This window comes from Leucopleurus acutus, assembly GCF_964270905.1.
Source record: "Leucopleurus acutus genome assembly, chromosome: 8".
NCBI classification, from domain to species: domain Eukaryota; kingdom Metazoa; phylum Chordata; class Mammalia; order Artiodactyla; family Delphinidae; genus Leucopleurus; species Leucopleurus acutus.
Window position 1 is genome coordinate 27,110,409 of NC_139151.1, and position 25,201 is coordinate 27,135,609.

The following is a 25,201-nucleotide window of genomic DNA, read 5'->3' on the forward strand; positions in this document are numbered from 1 at the left end:
GATTTCCTCTCTTCCTAACTGCAGATGCTCCCTCATTCACTATGCTGCCACCTCTAGTTCTTCTAGTGTGGGTGAATTTAGTGTGTATGAGTGAGAAAGGAAAAGACTGAATAAAAGGGAGGAAAGGACAGTGAAGATCATTCACGCCATGGTTGTACACTGAAATCATAGCCCTTCCTCAGCTGCATACCTAAAGACTGGTTCTTTATCTTGTGGGGGTACTTGGAGATGCCCAGACAGGAACCTCCCATCTGTTTCTTGACTCTAGGTATGCCTCCCCTGGCTCTACGTTCATCATTCTCCCCTCAAACCCTGGCTTCTGGCTATCCATACCACCAGATTCATTCTGTTAAGTTCACTCTCCCCTTCCAGGCCTGTTTATAGTATAAAAATAATCCACACTTAAATATATGCATCTAACATATATTATTTTTATATTTTTCTAACTGGTACACTGAATGGGTAAAACACCCAGGTACATTCAGTAAAGAATTTAATTTTTCTTCCATAGATGTCTTCAAATATGCCCTGCTGGATCTCCCTTCCCACCTTCTGAACAAGCCCTTAGACAAACCCCATAGCTCTTCAGTCACTTTCAGCTTAAAAAAAAAATCCCATTTCAATTCTTAGAACACATTCTTCTCCTTGGCCTCACCTTGCTCTTCTGCTCTGGTTTCCTTAAGGTAAGGTGGCAGAGAGGAAAGGGATGGAGGAAACAGGCAAAGTAATGATCAATGCTGTTGTAATCTAGTTTTTAGAACTCTGGGTCATATCAAGTATCCAAATGCTGGCTTAGTGAGCATCTGAGGAATTTTCAGAGAACTACTTCCAGTTCCTTTGTCCCGTACCACTGCCTGGAACTAGCAGTGCATTTAACGGCTGACTTCTTGTAATTCTTACCCTCATCAATTAATACACAGTAGAAGGCACAATGCCTCTTTTTGGAATTCCTCTTGGGTAGGGTCCTTTCAAGACACTTCAGGTCCATTTTCCACAGCATCTATTTTGGTCCACAGGAACTCAGACATCTTTGTCACCCAAAACGTTTAAGCACAGCTGGCCCAATCACTGACTCTTCCCTCCTCACCCTGCTACTAGGCCTACTCCATCTGGCACCACAAAGGATTTCCCCATGAATGAAATGGCTGACGTTTGCCCCTTTCAGTATGAATTATTTTTTTAAACAAATGTATTAAAAAATACAGTATCCTAATATAATATAATTTACTTTTTAATTCATAGAATCCCTACCTTACATGGTATGTTAGCAGTTTTGACACAACTCTCTTTCTCAAGATACTTTCTGCCCTTGGATCCTCCTAACAGTACTTTCGTATTTTACTTCTTACCATTTTGGTCATTCTTTCTTATTCTCCTCCCCACTCCACCTTTAAAAAGTATTCTCAGGACTCTGTCCTTGGTCTTTCTCAATTCTACCTTAGGTAATCTCATTGCCGCAACTGTAAATCCCATGGCTTCAACTACCATCCACGTGTTAATGATTATGATTTTTTCCCTTTAGCCCAGCCTTTCATTCTATTCGCCTGCTTGACAACTTCACTTAGATGTTTTTATGGTATCTCAAACTTAAATCCCACTTGTTCTCTAGTATTCAGTATCTCAACAGATGGTCATATAAGTCACAGAATTGATCATAACATCTTTATCACCTCACTTCCTTAACCTCCATATACCATCATAGACGGAACATGGTTTTAAAATACAATTGTGATCTTACCACTCTCTATTTAAACCTTGTTAAATTCCCTTGAGAAAATTAGTAAACACCTATTTTATCCATTCATCATGAATTCTTTATTCTGGATACTGACTTTCTCTGTACACAATTCTGATGACTATGGGAACAACCACATTATAATACAATCCATTTGCTGGGCTCTGGACACTTGATACAAGTTGTAACACACTTCCTTGGCTACAATGATTGGTCAAGAGATAAGCACCTAACACCCAACCTAAGCCTTTCTCCAGTGCTTATAGGGCTTGAACAGAAAGGGAGTTCACCAATCTCTTAGGGTTTTTAAACTACAAACTGTTACACATAAGAGTGGTAGGCAGTCATGTTTCCTGCCACACAGACCAGATAAAGTTAAGAAAGCTGGTGTACAGAATGAGAAATGTGGGTGGGAGAAAACTAAAGCCAGGAAGGCAAAAGTAAAAGATAAAATGAGTTCTGAGTTTTCCAGTCCCTAATTCTAGCCAATTCTGAAACCTGGTTATATGAATTACTCTAGTAACCTACAATAATGTCTTTTTGGCTAAAATGAATTTGTTAGGTTTATCTCACTAGCAACCAAGAATTCCTAGTGACAAAAACCAAATAAAGAAAGAGACCAAAATATTAACCAACCCATAATGCCCTACATGATATCATCAGCCTAACATAGCATCTCTCTCAAATCCCCTCAACACAGTACACTGGCAAAATGGCATCCTTTAGTTGTTCATATACAAAAAGCTGTTTTATTCCAGGGCCTCTTTTCCCTTCTCTTTTACTTAATGCAATATGACTTATCTTTCAAGTATCAGCTTAAATGTTATTGTGCTCAGAGTATCCCTGACTTTACCTTCAGAGCACACAGACTGGATTCCAAATGTGTCTAGTTTCAATGACTAGCCTCCCCAAGTTAAGCGTATGCTCACATGCACAAAATAAGAAAATGCTTATAGTTATAGCAATTCTGATAAATTTCTTACCTCAAATGCCCATTCTTTTTCTTCTTCCCCATCCAGAAACAAACGTGTTTCTTTATAAACTTGGCCTATATCCAGGTTTAATGGGGATATATCAAATTCAAGCCGCTGCAATTCAAATCCTAATCCAACACCTATTGCTTTTATGAAGCTTTCTTTCAGTGCCTAAGATACAGACAGACATTTTCTCTTAGAGCTTTAGTAAATTGTTCATAAAATCTACTGTCCCCAAAACATATGGATTTTTAATTCTTTACTACTTTACAGCTATAAGCTATTTATTTTTACCCTTATAGTAGCATGGAAACAAACCAGTTGTGAGAACTTAAGACAAATCATTTAAGCTCCCTTTGCCTCCATTCCCTCATGTATAACATGTAATAATAGTAGTACCTTACTAGTGGGGTTGTTATGATAATTAACTAACTTATGAAGGGCTTACAATAATGTTTTCTGGCACATAATAAATATTATATGTTAAATAAGGTCTCATGTGTATGAGATCCTTTAAGACAGAAAACCTTATTTATAAATACTAATAAACTGTCTTGTTTTTAGCTTTAAGAGTATCTTCTAGTTGAGCATTAAATATATGTTAAATTTTCTTAAATGTCATTAGAATATAATAATGTGTACATAAAAATCATGACGTTCCCAAGTAATGACTTATTTACTTCAAACACTGTATGAACTACAGGTTTACCACAGGACTTTTGCTCCTGTTTTTAGCAAAGATAATGGAATCAACACAGGGGCTTACTCTCAAAACTAGAAAGAAATTATACCCAATTCCTATAAAACATATCCAGCTGAGTCCATTCATCCTTAAAGCTTCTGATTGTTTCCCATTCTTTGTTGGTAAACTTTCTTTTCATAATATGAAAAAATTCTGGAATTGAACCACGACCTGTCAATTGAGGAAACAGAGAATTACCAAAATTATTAGACAGTGCATAAAAGAAAACTATAGTCCAACTTTACTTTTGAATACAGTCACAATAACCCTAAACAAAATATCAGCAAATCAAAATAAGCTGAGAGAAGGGTAGCTTAATAGAACAGTGAAATTCTGTGAATTATTAAATAATTAAGGAGAAAAAAACATATGGTTATATATAGATGCTCACCAAAAATTTGATAAAATTTAGCAGCCAAGCTATTATAAATCTTAAATAACTAGGGGAAATTTCCTATATATGAGAGAATATCAGAAATCCAAAACAAGTATTCTTAAAATAGAGCAATAGTATGCTGGGGTTTAAAATTTTGCTTTGTCATTTCACAGGAAAATCAGGGAACAATTTCTTTACTATAATTTTGGGGGAACTGGTAGAAAGCTAAGGAGTGTTCTTTTATCCTAAGTTATTAACATGACTGGAAAGTTAATATACACTTACTTCCTTCACAATAACTGTTTTTAAACATGTTTTCTAATATGACTTTTCCAAACAAAAACAGATTTTAATTTCTGTTCTATTGGCTCATTTTTAAAAAAATCTCAAGTATATCCTTAGCTCCACTGTTCCATAGACAATAAAATTTTACATAGCATCCTAAAAATGAATAGAACTCAAAGGATCTGACTCCCAGAACTAAGACACAAATTAAAATATATGGTATGTCTTTCATATTATATTTTTTCAAAATATTATAATTATGTGTTTGTCTATCTTTACTACTAAACAGAAACCTTCTATCATCATTCATTTACTTATTGTACAAGTATGTAGAATGTGTACAAATACTATACCAATATGAATTGACCTAATGGTTAAAAACAAATCAGTCATGGTTCTTAGCCTCACACAATTACAGCCTAATTGGTCAATCAGAAAGTCTGGCAACAAGGTAGGTGAATCACAAATGTTTACTATATGAATAAATGTACATTAACTATTATGTGGTAAATTACTCCTAAATGCTCTATTGCCCTGTATCCTTAGTTCATGATTGCATTACTTCCAGTAAGCCTCTTGAAAGTAGTCCCTCTGCAGATTCTGTTAACATAGCTTGTCTACTCCGCAACTCCCATTTCTAAAATACTCAACTCCAAAATCTGACATTCCCAACTGGCTGCAACCATAGCATGTCTGGAAAGAAGAAATATGTCAATTCCCCTACTTAATGCTTTATTGGCATTTAACAACTAACTAACCCCATGAGAATTCAACATTTAGAACGACAACTATATCATTCACTCTAAAAATACCCAAGTGCTCGATGCCAGGAATATCATGATAATCAAAACAGACATGGGTCCTTATGTTCATAGAGAGTTTAAAGTTTCTCCTATAGTAACCAAGTACCTTTTCCATAGTTACCTCAAGGGTAGAAAATATTAAAAACGAGCTCTCCCACAAAATCGTCTACAATTCCCCCACCATCCCTACTTCAAAATGGTCAAAACAGTCTCCTCTTGTTTACCTAGGAAATATTTCTAATGACATTCCAGTGATATGTGGTTCTTCACTTCACTTCTTCACTTCCTTGTTTGTTTTCAAGTTCAACAGACTCATTTAATTAATCTGTCTACTCTTTAGTCCTCTACTATTTGTAAGAAAGATAACTTTACAATCCATTTTTATTAATCAACTAATGTTTATTGTTTGTATCTGTTCATATTAATGTTAAAAGGCTATTATTTCCTAAAAGCCCTGCAAAGCTGTAAAGTCATTTCACGCAACAGCACTGAAATATTAAACTGGGACCTTAGGAGTTCCAGGGCAGGGCAGGAGATTCTTACCCTTTTGGGTCTATGAACCCCCCTTTGATAGTCTGGTGCTTATTCCTCAAGCCCCTTAAATAAAGACTGTCTTATTAAAATGCAATGCATCACTAGTACATACTGGCTTGACAGATAAAACACTGAAGAAAATAAAGAAAGCAAGCTTGCAAAAGTTATAAAAGTAAATCTGGAGATTTTAAACACTGGGAGCACTATACCTACATAAATTGTAAACTGTTTCCTCTTGAATAGATTCGGGTACAAATAGTGTAAATAAGAACAATGAGAAGAACAGCTACCTTGGATTTTGGAAGACAGCATTATATATTTTGAGTGGAATTGTAGTTTTAACAGAATACTATCCAAAAAGCCTAAAATTTAAAAAGATATGCCTGTTGTCATCTATAGTGTCATTATGTTTGTTGGTTTCTTCAAGTTATAATTCCATAACCTTCAAGAAACCCCCTGATTTTTACATAAATATGATGGGGCAATCGAAGAAAAAATTTAAATATTCACACTAATAAAAAAAAAACTCATTTAACATAAAAAGCAATCTAGCACAACCACTGGAAAAGAATCATAACTGATCATGTACAGCTTAAAAATATCTGATATGAGTGTGTTTTCATATACTTTTGAGAACATCATATCCCACAAAATAAGAGATTGACAGCAACAGAAAAAGATGACTTTGTAAATATTCAGCCAAAGACAACAGCGCCACATTGTGGCATTATGGTGAAAATACACAGTGAATGAGTACTCTGTTAAGGACTTAGTTTATCTAGGAAATTGGAATTAAAAAAAAATCAGTAGGAAATACCAGAATAGTACGTTTGCCCCTCAAACTAGCTGAGACAGCACAATTATTAGACACATAAGTTGGCAAAGCCTCCTAATAATACCAACACATATTCATGTCTATTACAATATTTGATTTAATAGACATATAAGAACTTAAGTTAAAAAAAGATAAAGATAAAATAACTGAGAAACTTACATAGAACCACTAACCAGGTTTAGAAAAGCCAGATCCCTCATCTTATAGCTTAATCTTTAGGGAAAGCAGCACTAGATATTAACTAAGTGTTCTGCAATGATCAACTAACCAAGGTCACAGAGCAACTAGAAAGTTTATTAAACAGAGTAGTAACCTACAACAAAATAATTTATAGAGTTGAGCCTTGAACAAGGCGGGTTTGAACTGTGAGGGTCCATGTCTTCCAAAACTCATGCCCACACAGAAACTAAAAATGTGACCTTATTTGGAAATACAGTCTTTGCAGGTGCAATCAAATTAGGATGGATTAAGGCGGGTCCTATATCCAATGACTGGTGTCCTTATAAGGAGAAACATTTAGACACGAAGAGAGAATACAGGGAAAAAGGCAACATAACAATGAAGGTAGAAAGTAAACTGATATAGCTACAACTCAAGGAATGCCAAAGATTGCCAGGACACTAGGAAAAAGCAAAGAAGAATTCTTTCCTGGAATCTACAGAGGTAACATGGCCCTGTCAACACTTTGACTTCTGGCCTTCAGAACTGTCAGAGAATAAATTTCTGTTTTTTTAAGACACCAAGTTTTTGGTACTTTGTTAGGAGCCCTAGGAAACTAATATATTCATGCACACAATTTAATTCATTTATACAGACACACTCATATACTCTTAGCTTTAGTGTTATACCCCTGGAGTCAAATGTTCAAATCCTGGCTCTAACACTTCTTTACTATTATTTATTTAACTTCACTATGGCTGTTTCTTAAGCTATAAAATAGGGAAAAAGAGCTGGATAGTTTAAGAAATAAACATATAAAGGGCCTGGAGCTATTAAGTACCAAATAAATGTTAGCTCTAAGGCTATCGTGGTAGTTGTTTTATATATATATCCTCTTTTGTGAAATGTTTTATCAAGTCTTTGTCCATTCATTACGTAAGTCTTTCTTTTTTTAATGTATTTTTTTTTTTTTTTTGCGGTACGTGGGCCTCTCACTGTTGTGGCTTCTCCCGTTGCGGAGCACAGGCTCCGGATGCGCAGGCTCGGCAGCCTTGGCTCACGGGCCCAGCCACTCCGCGGCATGTGGGATCTTCCTGGACCGGGGCACGAACCGGTGTCCCCTGCATCGGCAGGCGGACTCTCAACCACTGTGCCACCAGGGAAGCCCTAATGTATTTTTTAAAAATTAATTTATTATTTATTTTTGGCTGTGTTGGGTCTTCGTTGCTACGTGCCGGCTTTCTCTAGTTGATGTGCGCGGGCTTCTCATTGCAGTGGCTTCTCTTGTTGCGGAGCACGGGCTTCAGTAGTTGTGGCATGTGGGCTCTAGAGCACAGGCTCGGTAGTTGTGGCGCACGGGCTTAGTTGCTCAGTGGCATGTGGGATCTTCCTGGACCAGGGCTCGAACCCATGTCCCCTGCATTGGCAGGCGGATTTTTAACCACTGTGCCCATTAGGTAAGTCTTAAGTGACTTTTCTATCAATACTTACAAGTATTTTAAATATTAACAATATTAACCTCTGTCTGTCTTATTTGCCCCAGTTTGCAAGAAGAGATTTAATATAAAATCAATTACATATGCTAACTTTGCCCGTTCTTCTTATCTTTGTAAGTTTAAAAGGCATCCTTCTTTCAGAAATCTGGCCAAATATACAATTCTATTGTGTTCTAGTAATTGTTATTAAAATTTAATTCTAATTAATTCTGTTGTACACTGTGTAACAAGGATCTAATGGCTTTCAGACAATTTTACTCATGAAAAAAAAAGTTGATGGGTTACAATCTTTCTTTTTGTTGGCTCTATAAATTACATCTAATATAGTGTTTCCCAAACGCTAATAGGTCTAACTATCACCTGAGAAATTGTCTGAATATAGAATCCTTGGTTGTATCTAAGAAATTCTAGTTGAAGAGGTCTGGGAGGGTTTCAATGAACCTGCATTTTTTTCAAGGAACCTGCATTTTTAACAGGCATCCTGGCTGATTTTAATATCCTGGCCACCATTTCAGAAACACCATTCTATACATATAACAGTAATAACTATCACAACAACCTTAGAGCTAACATTTACTTATTAAGTACTTAATAATTCCAGGCACTTTACATGTTTATTCCCAATCTAGCCAATGCTAGTGGTGGTATGACTGTTGAGCCATCAGTATGTAAAACATATACACACAAGTTTTAGGGGAATTAAAGATTTAAATGTTAAAAAAAAAAGTGCAATTTTAGAACAAAATCTAGGAGACTCTATAACCTACAGTTGGAGTAAATCTTTTACCAACTTATTTTTTTTTTAAATGAGACAGAGTTCAGAATTTATCAAGGAAAAGTTAGATATATTAATTAAATAAAAGACAAAATTCATATGGCAAAAAATACAACCAAATTCAAAAGATAAACAAATAATAGAGTGGGAAAATAGTTGTAACAGATTTGGTCAATGAAGTGTCAATATCCATAATACATAAAGAGCTTTTATACATGGATTAGAAAAGATTAATAAGCAGTTCACAGAAGAGCAAATTCAAGTAGCTAACAAGCTACCCTAGTGATTAGTGTAATGCACCATTTAATAAATAATCTTTAACCGCTGAATTGAAATATTATGTATAAATACTGGGCACTAACCTTTAACCCTCCTAGCTGTCTATTCTTTTGCTAACACCACACTCTTTTGTTTACAATGCCTAATATAAAAAATTGTAAGGCAAGTTCCCTGTCACTAAACTTTGTATACTCTTCTTAGATATCAGTTCCTTCACAAAAACTTTAAATTCATTTAACCCAGTTCCATGGAATTTTTCAGATTTTGTACTTGCAAATCCTTAAACAGGTATCAATAAAATCTAGTATTGAGAGGTCATATATTATAGAATGCACTGTCTAAAAATATAGGCTTTGAGGTATGGGTTCAAATCCATGATATGCTACTTTTCAGCTTGGTTGCCTTGGGCAAATGTCTTAACCTACTCCATAAAATAACAATAACTTACAACTTAGGCTTAAGAGGGTGAAATAAGATAATGCATAGAAGGCATTTAACACAAAGAAGTTGCTCAATAAATACTAGTTCTATGTTGTGATCCCACTCAAATCCTCTGCACAGTGGAAAAGACCCATCCTGTAACTTGGAAAGGGGGAAAACTACCTGCCAGTAAAGACCTGGTTTTCCAGCAAGTTCAGAGCACAAAGAGAAGTGTGACTTATTTAAGCTGCTTGCTGGCTGTAAATCTCCAAGTTAAAAAAAAACAAAAAACAAAAAACAACATTTTGCACATCCTGCAAAATGCAGATCCAAAAAGAATGTAGATCAGCTTAGAATGTAGATCACAAACAATAGTGGAATACAGATCTTCCTTGACTTACGATAAGGTTACGTCCCGATAAACGCATTACTAAGTGGAAAATAGTTTAGGTCAAAAATGCATTTAATACCCCTAACCTATGGAACATCACAGCTTAGGCTAGCTTACTTTAAATGTGCTCAGAGCACTTACATTAGCCTACAGGTGGGCAAAATCATCTAACACAAAGACTATTTTATAATAAAGTGTTGAATACCTCATGAAATGTACTGAATACTGTACTGAAAGTGAAAAACAGAATGGTTGTACTAGTTGTTTTACCCTCGTGATTGTGTGGCTGACTGGGAGCTATGGCTCACTGCTGCTGCCCAGCATTATGAGTATGGAATGGCATATGGCTAGCACAGGAAAATGTCAAAATTCAAAATTCAAAGTATGGCTTCTACTGAATTGCTTTTTTTTTTTTGAATTTTATTTTATTTTGTGGTACGTGGGCCTCTCACTGTTGTGGCCTCTCCCACTGCGGAGCACAGGCTCCCGACGCGCAGGCTCAGCGGCCATGGCTCACGGGCCCAGCCGCTCTGCGGCATGTGGGATCTTCCCGGACCGGGGCACGAACCCGTGTCCCCTGCATCGGCAGGCAGACTCTCAACCACTGCGCCACCAGGGAAGCCCCTGAATTGCTTTTAAACCATCATAAAGTTGAAAAATTTTAAGTTGGACACTATAGACTGTAGCAGCAACAAAGTTGGAAACTGAATCTGATGGATGCAAATGCAGGAGAGAAGAAGCTAGGGAGATAAATGCAGGGTGAGGAAGAAGACTCGAAGGAAGAACTATTTTAAATCACAACTCACTGATGAGAACAGTTTATATTCCAACTAGAATCTGATATGAATATCATTTTTCACTGTAGTTGCATAACCACTTTTTAATTTTTCAACAAATTTTAGGAATATTTTGTGTGAAACTGAGAACTCCTATTATTTGTACATTCAATAAATATTTACTGAGCACCTGCTATGTGCTAGACACCCTGCTAAGTACTAGGTATACTGTGGCAAAAACAAAACAAGCATAGCTCCTGAACTTATTTAATGAAGGAAAACAGATAATAATCAAATAACTAAGTTATAATTACAAATGAGAAAGGCCATGAAGGAAAACAAGATCAGGTGGTCAGGAAAGTCCTTTCTGAGGAGGTACTGGTACTGGCTACTTCTCATCCTTCATGTCTAAGGTACTCATGAAAGAGTGGGGAGAAGAACAGGCAGAGCGATCAGCTTTTCTGAAATGACCTGAACAGGAAAAAGTCTACTACATTCAAGGTAATAAAAGATGAGTATGGACAGAAAATAGTGAGCAGAGAGCAGCTAAAAATGCAAATGGAGAGATAAATGAGAATAAGACGATAAAATCATGTTAAAGGGACTGAATTTTATTATGAACCAACCTAAAAGTTTTAAGAAAATTGCTTTAAGGAAATTTTTAAAGACCACTCTAACTCTGTACCAAGAATGTACTGAGAGAGAACAGAAGTGAAGAGGGGGAACCAAACAGGAAGCTATTAAAATAGTGCTATAAATAGTATGGTGGAAAGAGACAACAAATAGGCTCTACCATAGCTACCATATAATATCACCACTTACTTTATACTTACTGTACGTAATTTACATAACAACTGTTCAAGAGTAGTTCTATGATACAGTCATTTCAAAGTTATTAAATTAGTATTAAATCTCAAAATATTGAGTCATTTTGTCCTGCCAATTAATATGCAGCAAAGTTTATAACAAAAATGTGAACTTGAAAGTATAAACCTGTGGGGAAAAATATTTTCAGTCCTTTCCCAAATTTTAATAATTTTTATACTGTATCTCTTATCTTGCCTTGTAAACATGGGAACCAAACTGAACAATTCATACTTTCATACTTTATACAATCCTTACTTTTATACTTCTAACTGCAAAAGCCTTTAGTGGTAGATAAAAATTAGAAAATGAAGGAAAAACAACCAATATTTCTCAATTGGGTACAGCAAATTACAAAGATGACCCACAAAACACCTCACCCCACTCCTGACCACAGGGTTGGGATTGTATTGCACTGGCAATTTATCTATACTAGGGCCCCCAATATCTTATAATCCCTCTTCTCTGGATATCCATTAAACAATTATTTACTGAGTGCCAAGTATGCACCAGTTACTTCTGTATAAGTTTCCTCTCTCCATTAAGTAGAGAATAACGTGGTGGTTACAATAGGGTCCTTCTAGCATCTGGCTAGAAGGGAGAAACCCAAAACTTCTTACATCCATCAATATATTCTCTCCTGCCCTGCCATAGCAGCAATGGGAGAACTGGGAGATGGCGGGAAATGATCTGCACCTAGCAGAAATGTCTAATGTGATAAGGAAAGACTCCACAAATTCCTACATGATGTTGACCTGCAGACAAAATGGGAGTAATAGAACTGAGTCTTACAATATACTCACGATGCCCCCAAAGTCTAACTCCATCTTGAGAGTTGATAATCTAATAACAATGCCCGAAACAAAGTACAATACTTCCCTTGCTCCTATACTGTTTTACCCTCCACCATTTAGCAACTCTTGGAAACTTTCCCTGCTCAATTTCCTCACTTACTCTGATAAGCAGAGCATTTCAAATGAATCGCCAGTGAAGTAAACCAGTGTCTACTTTCCTGAGAAATGATGCTGTGTCCATTAATCTTTCAGACACTAGTGACACAGTAACAATACTAATGGCAACTGGAAAACAGCTCTTCCCCAATGCATTACTGGATATATCAATAGCTTTTTGGCAATGAAAGAGCCAAATAGGAAAAGGCCTGGATACTGTGATTAGTCAAACAAGAGCAATGAAAAAAGATGGTGGATAAAAAAAGTCTAATAAAATATAATTAACAGAATCTTCACTTTTTGCTCAATTACCTTCCTATCATTTATTAAGTTTCAATTAGTACTTACTTGTTTATCTGGTATTGACCATAAGCCAACATTGCCCATTAAGCCAACTGTAATTAAATCTGTGTCTCACAGGCATAATTTCTAAGCAGATATCAACCTGATGAGCCAACCATTACTGTGTAATTGTACTGACTGCATTCTAAGGAGCAATGGTCTCTCCAATAATTTCTGATTTTTAGGGAAAGGTCACATAAGGACCACAGAAAGCTATGAAGTTTATGGGCTCATTTGCATGCTCACTCTGAATCCTCTGTAACAGTGGTTCGTTGATAAGGTTCACAATAAGCCTTCTATGACCCTGCAAAAAACCAGATCCTCTCTCAGAAAAATGTACCTGTGCATACAAAATGTAGCAAACAATTTCAGGAGGTTAAAAAAAAAATGACTTGATGCTTATCCAGGGTCAAGAACCCCTGCTATCATTAGTATAGCCTCCTTCTGAACAAAGTTAAGAATAGAGGTTTAATAGATTTATGAGCAGGTCAGAGAAAAAGCTGTTGGTGGGAAAATTCAAAGCAAAGACACTGACAATAAAGATGAGAGAGGAGATTCACAGCAATACCCTGAGGCCTAACTACTGCAGCACAAAGTGCTTATTCATTCATTTGACAAATATTTATTGCACATTATTTTGAACTAGGTAGGGTGCCAGACGTGATAGCAGATATAGCTACTATCAGAAGTAGCTAACATAGTTCCTGCTCTCATACAGCTTGTAAGGACCAGTGGGAAGAAAATCAACATCCTGAAAAATAATTATAAAATGAAATATATAATTGGAATGAAGGAAATATACTTTATGAGAGCCTAGAACAAAAGAACCTGGCTTAGATTGAAGGTCCACAAAGGCTTCCCTAAAGTAAGACTAAAGTGAAAGCTAACCAGTAAATAAGTTACCTACGCAGAAATGGGGGTGGGGGTAAAGTTATTACAAATATTCCAGTCCAAGGGAAACATAAGCAAAGATCCTGTGGTAGACACAGTGTGGAGATTAGGGAACTGCACTATGAAATTAGGAAAATGTTGGTTCTCTTATTTTAACAGCTTTCTTCTTATCCTGTTACTTATCTTCTGATAAAAATGATAGTATGCTGTGTCCCAGCCACCCCATAATATACGTAAGGCACTTAGGAAAATGCCATGGCACACAGTAAGTGCACACTAATGTTAGTGATGATGAAAGTTATAGAGTAGTTGAGAGAACTTGTGTTCTAGTAAAATTACCTAGGTATAGTCAACACCACAATAAATGTTAGCAGTTCCTACAGCCACCAATTACAAATTTCTAAGGCAAAATATAAACAACTTAAAATATTTTAATAATTGCTTGCTCTTCATTTCCATTTATATAAATGTGCTACAAAGAGCTATATTTAGATACAGTACAAATACATGTTATCTCTACTTAAGGACTACAATATACTTTACCACTGAGATTATTATTTTTTAAACAAACCAACAACTAATTGGTTAATTCTGGGAAAGACTTAAATGAAACCAAGTTCTTACAATACATATAATTACTATTTTTTTAATAGAATGATACTCAAAATTGACTCCCTGTTGAGTTCAATTTGATTGAACATCTATTACTTAAATAAAAAATATTGAGCTATGGAAAAACTGTTCTTTAGAAAATTTAACAGTCTTTGAGAATAGTTTCAAATTTAGTCTTACTTAACAAGCTGAGGTATAATTCAAAAAGAAAACCTTTGTTTTCACTTTGCCTCTAGGCAAAGTATTATACGAATCCCCAGTAAGGAAGAATCTATCTTTTATGTAGAAGTCTGTTAACATTCAAGAAAATATATAGTAAACAAAGGATGTTGGGGCCCTCAAGCCAACAGCCACCCCCAACTGTGCACCCTGAGGGGATTCAGGATGGAGAAAAGCAGGATACTGGCCCTAGACAGTTAAGGTGCATATCAAAGGAATAATTTCAGTAAGCCCAAACTCTTGCATCTTCCCATACATAGAAAAGTGCTAAATTCATTAATGAAATGTCTGGTTTTCTTTAATTAACAGTAATCTTTTTATGTTCTGACCACCAGGTTTTTGTTGCAAAAAACTCCTATATATCCTGGTTCCTCCCTTATCTCTTTGGAGCAGTCTCTCAGAGCTATTTGAGAGGCTGCTTCCCGGACTTGAGTCCTCAGAAAGTCTGCAGAATAATTCTCAAGTTTTGGGTTGTGCATTTTTTTCAGTCGACAATACCCTGCTCTCTCAGATATACTACCCTTGAGTACGAGCACATTTTTCCTAAACTTAAATATCTACATCTCCTTGTCTGATATTATTCAACAGGTAAGAACTAAGAGAAGACACTTAATAACTCTTGTACTACAAAAATGCAACGTTACCTGGAAAACTAGTCTTCATTATATCAATTCCAACTTGTAGCTCAGACTCCGCAGCAAGTACAGCATAGTCTCCTTGATGAGAGATGTTAAAGTTGAAATTGGGGTAAGGATTCAATGAGTCTTTCGCAAGGACTGGTTTTCCTTTTGCAGTTCTTTGCAAACGAATATTATTCCAAGGTATATTCAATTTCTCTGCAACTAATTTCCTCATCATCAGACGACCAGCCTGTTAATAAAACATTTGTTAAGTATTGATGTCTGTACTAAAGATTTAGGTAACACTGCCTATAACATACAAAGTCTATTTTTGTGGTTTCTAAAATATTCATTTCTTAAAGTTTTTAAAAAGTACCTAAGTATTAAATACCTGCTTTAAGATTTAAGAAATGCTTATGAAGACAGACAACTTAAAGTCCCTCTTTAGCAATTCCCTCCCTCCCCTTAACAAGTAACCAACCAATGTTATCAAGTATTCATCCCTTCAGTCTTTTCTCTAAGTACCCAAAATATGTTCATTTGCTTTTACTATCTATCCATTTATATGAAATCCTACTATATGTACTATTCTACCATGTATAATCTTTTAAATTTCTAAGTGTTGGGGATTATTTTATGTTTGTATATAACCATCTGGCCTGTGCATTTCATACTATCAAGGTACCACAACTTGACTATTCCCTATTGTTGGATATTTTAGGCTGGCTCTAGTTTTACTATTATATAAAAAATTCCCCATTGAGCAACCTTGTTGTACTTACATCTCTGTGCATATGTGCATGTATTTCTAGATCATATATACTTATCACTGGGCTCAACAATTAGCAATGCATGACCTATCTTTTTTCACATATATCCCATCCACTCTCTCCCTCCATTAATTATTAAGAAAGAAATGGGGCTTCCCTGGTGGCACAGTGGTTGAGAATCTACCTGCCAACGCAGAGGACACGGGTTCGAGCCCTGGTCTGGGAAGATCCCACATGCCACAGAGTAACTAAGCCTGTGTGCCACAAATACTGAGCCAGCGCTCTAGAGCCCACGAGCCACTACTACTGAACCCACGTGCCACAACTACTGATGCCCGCGCACCTAGAGCCTGTGCTCTGCACCAACAGAAGCCACTGCAATGAGAAGCCCGCACACGGCAATGAAGAGTAGCCTCCCCCACCCCACCCCCCGCCGCAACTAGAGAAAGCCCGTGTGCAGCAACGAAGACCCAACGCGGCCAAAAAGAAATAAATTAAATAAATTTTAAAAATATATGTATATTTTAAAAAAGAAATGACTAAAATCACACAAAAATACCTAAGGGTATAACAAGGCATATAATATTTTGAAAAATCTTCCAAGTTTTTTTCCCTTCAGTTCTAAACAATGACTTTTAAATACTGCACGAGTTTGAATTTGACAATTTCTTACAAATTACAGAAAGTATAAAAATATTCACCAATATGCCTTCAAAAATCAATCAGCCCACATTTCAAAAGAAAAAGTGCTTTGACAGAGGAACATTTTCAAGGTAACAGTCTTTGATGGTAATTAGAAGCTGTTTCAAACTGCGCTATATACACAGAAGTCGTTTTGAAACCCGTTTCCATTTGTTGCTAAAAATACGTAAGTAAAATAAACAATTATATCTAAAGTACTGTTTCCCAAGCTATTTAGTCAGAAAGGTATGCCTAGGACTGCATCCTTCCTTGACTTAAGTTTCCCTGGTAAAAGGAGGCTGGACTCTTCCAGTTCCACGGCGTGCAAGGCTAAAGTAAGTCATAACTGTCAATATTTCTTAGGGCCTATCACGTGCAGGAGAATGGAGAATGGTAGGATACTTAACAGGCTAAGAATGTGCTATGGGCCCAAGCAAGGAAAAATAAATTTTGACAACTTAAAAATAAGAAAAAAAAACATTGTGGGTAAAAAGAACTACTTTGTAGGCCTTCTCAACACCTATTTTAGGGTTTAGCACGATCTCTACTTTCAATTACAACGGGGGAGGGGCTCATATTTACAGCGGACGAGGCCTCCGAGGAGACTACAAAGACGGTGGAGACCAGGCCGCGCGCACACACGGTAGAGTCAGCAGCACCTACCACTCTCGCCCTGGGGCGGCCACAAACTGGCGCCGACGCTAGCGTGGGAGGGGGGAGTCTCTACAGCCCGGCCCACCATCCCCAACATCTGCTTCCTCGGCCCTCAATACGAAAGACCTGTAGTACCAAAGCTGCCTTAGCGTCGCGTGCAAAGACGAACTGGCCAATGCGCTCCTTCTCCTCGGGCTGGATCGATCGCACCGCGAGCAGCCATTCGGCTCGGCTCGGCAGCCAAGCGCCACAGGAAAAGGCCCAGCGCACGCCCTCCATTGCTGGCACCAAGCAGAATCGCTTAGCGGGGAAAACCATACACTGAAAACCTCACCGCCACCTCGGGCTTGATGGCGCGGACGCTAAAAGTGCCCCACCCACTTCCTCCCGGCGCTCGGGCGGAGGGGGCGGAGCGTCGCGCTACGTCAACTGCACGTTGCTCACCGAGAGCCCTCACTTCCACGCCACCTACTCTGCCACCTCCTCCCCCGGGAGCGGAAGTGGAGACCCTCCTCTGCGCTTTGCGGCAACGCGTGACCGTCACGTGGGGCGGGGCTTCGGAGGCGAGCGAAGGGAGGGACAAAGGCCTAGAGCGTATAGAACGCCACTCACACTTGGAGAAGAGATAACGGGACAGAGGTGCAAGCCAATCGCAATCAGGCCTGTGGAGGCAGAGACTGGGGTGGAGACTTCGGAGACTGCAGTTCCAGGTGGGTGATTTCTGAGCTGTGAGAGAGGAGTGGGATGGTAGCGTCTTATTCCTGGGGACCAGGATCGGGCCCTATTATCCACAGAAAAGAGAATTTTCTTGGCTTAGGCTACCAGTGCCGCTCCTTCGTGTTCCAGGGCGGGAGAGGTTTCTGTGGCAGGAAGGGGACTGCATGGTGCCCCCAAGAGTTGTGTTTCCCGCGGCCCTGAGTTGCCTTCCTCCCCTGTCCCCTTAGGCCGAAACTCATCTAGACACTCCAACCCTAGCAGCCCTCCCTGAAACCTGCCTTCTAAGGCTGGGGCAAAGACTCTGCATTGCCTCCAGTGTAGGGCGCGGACCCTGCCTGAATCCAAGGCTGCTACCAAGCAGCTAACTGTGTTGAGGCCATAAAGTGACCGAGGTGCGGTTTTTGTGGCTGCCAAGCCTGGGCCAGAGCCCTAGGGAGAAAACTGAGGATTCTGTTGTTGAGGCACCGGTGGGTGGTCCCATTGTTATCAGAGGTCTTTGCTCTGAAAGCAACAGAACCAAGTTGCATAATTTCAGGAGCCCTTCATAATTAACTCTGTGCCTTTGCTCAGTTATTTGCTTGTGATCAAAGATCCTTGCGGTTTTGGTCCAGGGAAAAGTTGATCTGTGTAGATGAATTTAAATGCCTAACTTTGTGGTAGATTAAATGCGACACTGGGATTCAGCCGACTCCCTTCTTCCTTTGGCTGCCAGGGAATGTCAACTAAAAGCCAGCAGTAGTAATTAACATTTACCTGCGGCTTTTTTCCATCCTCTTTAAGATAGGTTTTATTCTGTTTTCATCTATATTTGTTTCTGTTAACTTTTCGTGATATCATCATTCCCCTCCAATCATTTGCAAGTAAATGAGATCTTGAACATACACAAACACAAATCCTCAAAGGGCTGTAAAATGAAGTACTGGCTTCATACATCAGTTTAGCTAATACTATGTGTCAGGTGCTATATCTGCTTACAATCTGGCAAAGAAGATAAGACATGTACAAAAAGCTACAGTAAGAGAAAATGTAAAGATATGTAAAGTATAAAGTACTGTTACCCATACCAGCAATGATTTTAAGTCATTTGTCCACTTTTAACTTTATGTATCTAAGCACCATATTAACACTTTTCCATTCTTGTCTTTTTGACCTATTACAATTTTGGTATATTTACTTTTCTATTTCTAAAAACACTTCTATGTCCATTATATCCCATGCTCGTCTATGCAGTAATTTTTACCGTTGGAGAAACAGATGAGAAAGAGAATTTGTGGAATTATTTAAACTCAGGTTTAGGAACGTATGGTCCACTCTTTTACCTTTCAGCTAAGCTTTGTGTATTCAATCTATAGAGCCTAATAAAGGTAGGTAATGTAGTGGTTTTTTGTACTTGTTTTCTCAGAATGTTCTCTTCTCCTCCCATCAGCACATTCCTTGTTCCTCTTTGTCATTCAGGACTCAGCTCAAATGTCATACGAAAGAGAATGTCTCCACAGACACGTATAAAAAGCTCATTCTTCCCACTCCCTATCCCCCAGCCCTGAGCCTAGTACCCTAGTGGACACTCTTTATAGGTTTGTTTAATCCCCTTCCCTATCTACTTTTTAAATTCTTACTTGTCCATCAGGGCTTAGCTCAAGCCTTACTTTACCTAAAGGACTACTACAGAGTACTTAAAAAAATATATATATTGTCTATATAATTAATTTGGCAATTAATCTAGTACTGCCTTATTGGCCTGAATTATTTATGTGTGTGTTATCTTGCAAATTAGAATGTAACTGCCCGAGGGGAAGTTCATGTGTACCTTGCCTTTTACAAATAGTATACTTCAGCAAATGTTTTTGATGAACTTTTAGAATAGATTTTACTCTTCATGAGCTAATACTGATATTTATATTCTGTCTACTTCCTTCCCTTTTTTCTTAAGGCAGTATAAAGTGTGCAGTTAATAGCTTGCCTAACTATATTCAGTAAACCCAAAAATGTATTATAGTATTTTTTATTGTATTGGTTAGGGGGAAAAAGGACTAAAGTGATAGCTCAGCAAGCTTGTAGTAGTCATCTTACCAGATCCTGATCTGTGGCTTCTTAGGATTCTGAGAGACTTGTGTTCCAGTTTCAGTTCTATCACCAATTATCTATGTGACTTTGGGTAAATCACATAACCTCTCCCAGGTATCAGTTTCAATGGAAAAGCATCAAATGAGATCATCTCTAAGATTTGGTGATTTTTTTAGGTAATGTTCATTAGCTTTTTATTCTATTGCAAAACCTTGATTTCCCCTTTTCCTTTAATTCCTGTATCTGTTCTATCGCAAAGTTTTATTGGTTCTACTACTAAAATAGAGCTAAAATCTATTTCCCTCCATCTCCAGTCTCTAGTCTAAACCACCATATTTCTCACCTGAAATACTGATTAGTTTTCTATCTTGCTCAAGAAAGGGAAACATTCTCTTGCTATGTCTGTTCTCCATGCCATAAGCACTCCTGAAACAACCTGTCTTCAGAGCTAAGTCTAGAAGTCCATGCTCTTAATCACAGTGCTATAGGCCTCCTTAATTAGACTGAGAAGGAGATAAGAAACTTGAAAAGTGTTGTGGCACAGAAAAGAATGGGGAACTAGTTAACAGTGTGAATACTTCTGAGAGGTTAATAAGATGAGGGGAGTGAAGTTAGCATTTGACTACAAGATGGTAGTGTGGTGACATTGATATGAGCAATTTTATTTATTTTATTTTCATTTTTCTTTGATTAATTATTTTATTCATTTATTTTATTGAAGTATAGTTGATTTATAAAGTTTCAGGTGTACAGCAAAGTGATTCAGTTTTATATATATTATATATATAATATAATATATATAATATATATAAAATATAAAAATATATACTATATATGTTATATAAATATGTATAAATATATGTGTATATATAATATATAAAATATAAATGTACATAAATTATATATAAATTGTATATATAATATATATGAATATAATAAATATATATAAATATATAATAAATAATATATATTTATATAAATATACAAATGAATATATATAAATTTTATATAATATATATAATATATATATATAAAATATATATATATTCTTTTCCAAACAAGACATTGAATACAACTCCCTGTGCTATATGGTAAGTCCTTGTTGTTTATTGTATATATAGCAGTATGTATATTTTATCCCCAAATTATCAATTTATCTCTCCCCCCTTTCCCTTTTGGTAGCCATCAGTTTGTTTTCCATGTCTGTGAGCCTATTTCTGTTTTTTAAATAAGTTCATTTGTATCAGTTTTTAGATTCCACATATAAGTGATATCATATGATATTTATCTTTCTGTGTCTGACTTACTTCACTTAGATGATAATCTCTAGGTCCATCCATGTTGCTGCAAATGGCATTATTTCATTCTTTTTTATGGCTGAGTAATATTCCATTATACACACACACACACACACACACACACACACACACACTACATCTTCTTTATCCATTCATCTGCCAATGGACAGTTAGGTTGCTTCCATGTCTTGGCTATTGTAAATAGTGCTGCTGTGAACATAAGGGTGCATGTATCTCTTCTTTTTTTTTTTTTTTTTTTTTTTTTGCGGTACACAGACCTCTCACTGCTGTGGCCTCTCCCGTTGCAGAGCACAGGCTCCGGACGCGCAGGCTCAGCAGCCATGGCTTGCGGGCCTAGCCGCTCTGCAGCATGTGGGATCCTCCCAGACCGGGGCATGAACCCGTGTACCCTGCATGGGCAGGTGGACTCTCAACCACTGAGCCACCAGGGAAACCCCTGTATCTCTTCTAATTAGAGTTTTTGTCTTTCCTGGATATATGCCCAGGAGTGGGATCATATGGTGATTCTATTTTTAGTGTTTTAAGGAACCTTCACACTGTTCTCCATAGTGGCTGCACCAGTTTAGGTTGCCACCAACAGTATAGAAGGATTCCCTTTTCTCCACACCCTCTCTAGCATTTATTATTTGTAGATTTTTTGATGATGGCCATTCTGACAGGTGTTTTGATTTGCATTTCTCTAATAACTAGCAATGTTGAACATCTTTTCATGTGCCTATTGGCTATCTATATGTCTTCCTTGGGGAAATGTCTATTTAGGTTTTCTGCCCATCTTATGTTTGTTTTTTTTTTGATATTGTGTTGTATAAGCTGTTTGTATATTTTGGAAATTAAGCCCTTGTTTGTTTGCATCATTTACAAATATTTTCTCCCATTCTGTAGGTTGTCTTTTTGGTTTTTTTTAATGGTTTCTTTTGCTGTGCAAAAGCTTTTAAGTTTAATTAGATCCCATTTGTTTATTTTTGCTTCTGTTTCCATTACTCTATGGGAGAGATCCAAAAAAATATTTCTGTGAATTATGTCAAAGAGTGTTCTGCCTATGTTTTCCTCTAGGAGTTTTACATTTAGGTATCTGGTTTTACATTTAGGTCTTTAATCCATTTTGAGTTTATTTTTGCATATCGTGTTAGAGAATGTTCTAATTTTATTCTTTTACATGTAGCTGTACAGTTTTCTTAGCACCACTTATTGAAGAGACTGTCTTTTCTCCACTGTGTATTCTTGCCTCCTTCATCGTAGATTGATTGACTGTAAGTGTATGGGTTTATTTCTGGGCTTTCTAACCTGTCTCATTTATCTATGTGTCTGTTTTTGTGCCAGTACAATACTGTTTTGATTACTGTAGCTTTGTAATAGAGTCTGAAGTCAGGGAGCGTGATTCCTCCAGCCCTGTTCTTCTTTCTCAAGATTGTTTTGGCTATTTGGGGTCTTTTGTATTCCATGCAAATTTAAAAAAATTTTGTTCCAGTGATATGAGCAACTTGAATAGAGTGAAAAAGAGGAACTTGATTGTAGTGGGTTGCGATGATAACTGGTGGCAAAGTTACTGCAGACAGTTCTTTAAAGAAGTTTTTCTGGGAGTAAAGAAATAGGATGGTAGCTAGAGGAGGGTAAAAGATCAAAGGATAGATTTTTGTTTGATATTTGTTTAAAGATGGGAGATACTAAAATTTGTACATTGATCGAAAATGTTCAATAGAGTGATAGAAATTGTGGATATAGGAGTTTGTGTGTTCACCACTCTAAAGTGTACTCCAGAGTGGAGGACCTTGTCTCTATTGTTTTTGACTGTATATATTCCAGATATTCCAATATCTGGAATAGTGCTTACTACAATAATAGTTACTTCATAAATTTTCTATTATTTGTTGAATAAATGAATGACTTGGACTCTATTTATCTTACCTTCTCTCAATTCATCATTCACACATCAGCCAGAAAAAAATAAATCAAATCATGTCGCTGTCTAGTTCAGTCTTCCATAATTCCAGTTGCACTTAGAACAAAATTCCAGTTCCTTGTGGCCTATAGGATCCTGCATGAGGTAGCACCAGCCTTCTGTAACCCTATCTCCCCAACATTCTTGCTCTCATTAACTATACTCCAGCAATGCTGACCTTCGTTCATATCCTAAAACTGAAGGACCCTTTCCCATTCTAGGGCTTTATACATGATTTCTCTCACCAACCCCTTACCTTGTCATTATTCGGGTGTCAGCTTAAATGACACCTTCTCAGAAAGGCTCTTCCTAATATTGTAGTGGATAAGAGCATGGGCTCTGGAGCCAGAGTGCCTGGGTTTACATCCCATCTTCTTGCTTACTTGCTATCTATTATTATCTTTAGGGTTTTGTTCCAAGATACTGAAAACCCATTCTTCACATTTTAATTCACATACACATGTAATAACAAATATGTCATGATTGCTGCCTGTCAAAAGTGATTGTAAGGTATCTATTTATCAATTTCAGATATCTTAAGCCTCATTTTCCCTGTATATAAAATAGGGACAATAGTATTATCTATTTTATAGTAGTTGTTTTGAAAATTAAAGAGTGTGTAAAGCATGTGGTACAGAGCCTGGCACAGAGTAAGCACTACGTAAGTGTTCACTGTTAACATTGTCATTATCTGAAGTTGAATACCACCCGCTGTTCATTTTTATATCTATTTCCCAGTTGTTTCTTCACAGTATTTATTGCAGTTTATAATTTGACAGTCTTCTTTTCTAGATACTAAACATCAGGAAAGGAGGGATCATGTCTGCCTTTATTCTCCATGCTCTCTCTAGTGCCTAATACAGTACCTGGTATATAGTTAGCACTCTGTAATAAGTATTGAATAGAATAGGCCAGCAAAATGCTCTATATTGAAACATCAGTGACCAAACTAATATCAGTGGAAGACCCAATGAAATCAAAGCCCACATCAGTCACAGCACAACTTTAGTTTAATATTCCACTTCTATCAAGTTGCATATGCTCTTTTTCTTCTTCTTTTTTTTTTTTTTGCGGTACGCGGGCCTCTCACTGTTGTGGCCTCTCCCGTTGCGGAGCACAGGCTCTGGACGCGCAGGCTCAGTGGCCATGGCTCACGGGCCCAGCCGCTCCGCGGCATGTGGGATCTTCCCGGACCGGGGCACAAACCCGTGTCCCCTGCATTGGCAGGTAGACTCTCAACCACTGCGCCACTAGGGAAGCCCTGCATATGCTCTTCTGTCGTTACTTAATATCAAAGGCTTGGTTCTTAGACTTGATTCTTGTACTTTTATTGAATAATTTTTTAAATCAAATTTTAATGGAACACATTAAAAGTAAAAACAAGAGAATAGTTTTGAAAATTGATTCAATGTTTTCGGCAGGAAGGTATTTCGTTGAAGCTGAGATGCATTCTTATAAAATACAAGACTGTTTTTTGTGCTACTAAGAAAGAAGAAAAGTGCCATTTAAACTATGACACAGCTTTCCATGACTTGGAATTTTTCGTACTTATGGAAAGCCCTTTTAAAAAAAATCATATCAACCTTGTACACACATTAAAAAAAAGTAAACAAAATCAATTAGCTGAGATGCTCACATTCAGAATCTAACTCTTCTAATTCACCTTCGCCTCAGCATCTCAGTGTCCATGTTTTTCTACATAATGTTGTTCTCTGTTATCAGGAGCATTAATGATGTATCATTTCTTAAATGAGTGTCCATTTTTATCTTTAGGGTTTTCTTCAAAGACACTGATACACATCCTTCATATTTTGATGCACATACATATGTAATGACAAATATGAGTGTTATTTAACTAAAGTGATTATAAGATACCTATCTGTCAATTTCAGATATGTTAAGTGTGAAAGAATGTCTTAAAATTAGTGAAATATAATGTTGAATTTACAGAATATTTTGGAGGAAAAAAATTGCCTTAC

General features: G+C 37.1%; 2 protein-coding genes across 2 annotated transcripts in view; one reads left to right on the plus strand and one right to left on the minus strand.

Annotated features, from left to right (window-relative positions):
• The window catches only part of AASDHPPT (aminoadipate-semialdehyde dehydrogenase-phosphopantetheinyl transferase), a 31,601-nt gene extending 14,065 nt beyond the window's left edge, over positions 1-17,536 (minus strand). The window contains exons 1-4 of the mRNA XM_082844510.1: positions 17,319-17,536; positions 15,103-15,328; positions 3,501-3,622; positions 2,719-2,880 (exon numbers count right to left, since the gene is read on the minus strand). Of these exons, the coding sequence (XP_082700636.1) occupies positions 2,719-2,880; positions 3,501-3,622; positions 15,103-15,328; positions 17,319-17,501 (693 nt within the window). The 5' untranslated portion in view covers positions 17,502-17,536. The remainder of the gene's footprint in view (positions 1-2,718; positions 2,881-3,500; positions 3,623-15,102; positions 15,329-17,318) is intronic.
• Positions 17,537-17,813: 277 nt separating this feature from the next.
• The window catches only part of KBTBD3 (kelch repeat and BTB domain containing 3), a 49,598-nt gene continuing 42,210 nt past the window's right edge, over positions 17,814-25,201 (plus strand). The window contains exon 1 of the mRNA XM_082845546.1: positions 17,814-17,893. The gene's annotated coding sequence lies outside the window, so the exon portion shown is untranslated. The remainder of the gene's footprint in view (positions 17,894-25,201) is intronic.